A 1319-nucleotide genomic window follows, 5' to 3' on the forward strand; every position below is an offset into this window, starting at 1 on the left:
TCCCCCCCCCCTTTCCCCTCAGTACAATGCCGCAGTAGCTCAAACGGCAGGAAGAGTCCAATCGGCGTTCTGCCGCACGGGAGGCTGCTGCAGCAGAGTCGCCCCAGAGTAACTCGCGCGCATGCTCTATGATCCACCTTTCCAGTAATACGATTGATTCATTCATCGCGAGTCAGTGTCTTGCCAGTGACAGTCATTGCAAATGTCTTTGAGAGCAACTCCTGTATGGTGACACTTTATGTGGGGAGTCGGCCACTTCCCTGCCCCTTTGCCTGCCCTCCCCCTCCCCCGCCCCCCTCTTGGACCGCTGTTCGCGTGCCGCGGCCTGCGCGGCCGCCGTGGCTCACGACGGCGCTGCTCGACTCCAACCTAACGCCTCTCCTCCCCCTTGTGATTGCAGTGGTACAAGCAGAACCGCGAGCTGAAGCGCCGCTCCACAGCCATCCTGCAGAAGGTGGTCCAGGCGCAGCCCGACGGCGCGCTCCTCGACCTCCTCGCCGACGAGACTGACGCAGCCGAGGCTGCCAAGGACGAGGATGACCTGGAGGACCTGCGCGCCACCGTCAAACGTAAGTCAAGACTCCGGTCGCTGGAGCCGTCTGGCAGGGTTGGCAGAAGAAAAGTAGGCAATAGCCCAAACACAGAGGTATGGAGCTGGCTGCGTCCACTCCTGACTACCAGGCAACATTTACACATGAGAAGGGGTTGCCTAGTAAGCAGGCGTTGATGCAGCCAGCTCCACGCCTGGGTGTTTGGGCTACTTATTGCCAAATTTTCTGGTGAAACTGCCCTCTGACGCCGCTGACAAGGGGACTTAGGCAAGTGTAAATTCCCGATCGTGCCCAAACTCGGTATATTTGCTTCTTATCTATGTAGGTGACGAATGCCGACCGAATTTTTTCCTGAGAGTCATGTGCCGAAACTCCCTATAAAAGCGTGTAATTTCACAAAATACAAATTTCTACTTTTGTGCAAATATTAAGTGATATTCTGACTCAAAATGAGCGGTTTTGGGGGGGTAGTTCCTCTGACACTTTTCGATTTGAGACCTCCTTCCGTCATTTTTGGCCCAAATTCAATATTTTTTCCATTATTTCCTCCCCTAAAATACCCTAGAATTTGACTCTCAGGAAAAAATACTACCGTCAGTCGTCATCAACATAGGTAAGAAACAAATATACCGAGTTTGGGCAAGATCGGGAATTTACACTTGCCTAACAAGGGAAGGTTTTTAGGTGGTACACACCAATTTCGCTGGGCGCGATACATATTGCAGGGGACATATGTCGATTAAGATTCGCACCAGTTTTAGCTGCCCA

General features: G+C 52.8%; 1 protein-coding gene across 1 annotated transcript in view; it reads left to right on the forward strand.

Annotated features, from left to right (window-relative positions):
- The window catches only part of LOC113211156 (shootin-1-like), a gene marked incomplete in the record, with an annotated part of 56262 nt that overhangs the window by 34333 nt on the left and 20610 nt on the right, over positions 1-1319 (forward strand). The window contains 1 exon segment of the mRNA XM_052273248.1: positions 401-569. Coding sequence (XP_052129208.1) covers positions 401-569 — 169 coding nt within the window.

The sequence above is a fragment of the Frankliniella occidentalis genome, unplaced genomic scaffold (assembly GCF_000697945.3).
Source record: "Frankliniella occidentalis isolate FOCC.00 unplaced genomic scaffold, Focc_3.1 Scaffold258, whole genome shotgun sequence".
NCBI classification, from domain to species: Eukaryota; Metazoa; Arthropoda; class Insecta; order Thysanoptera; family Thripidae; genus Frankliniella; species Frankliniella occidentalis.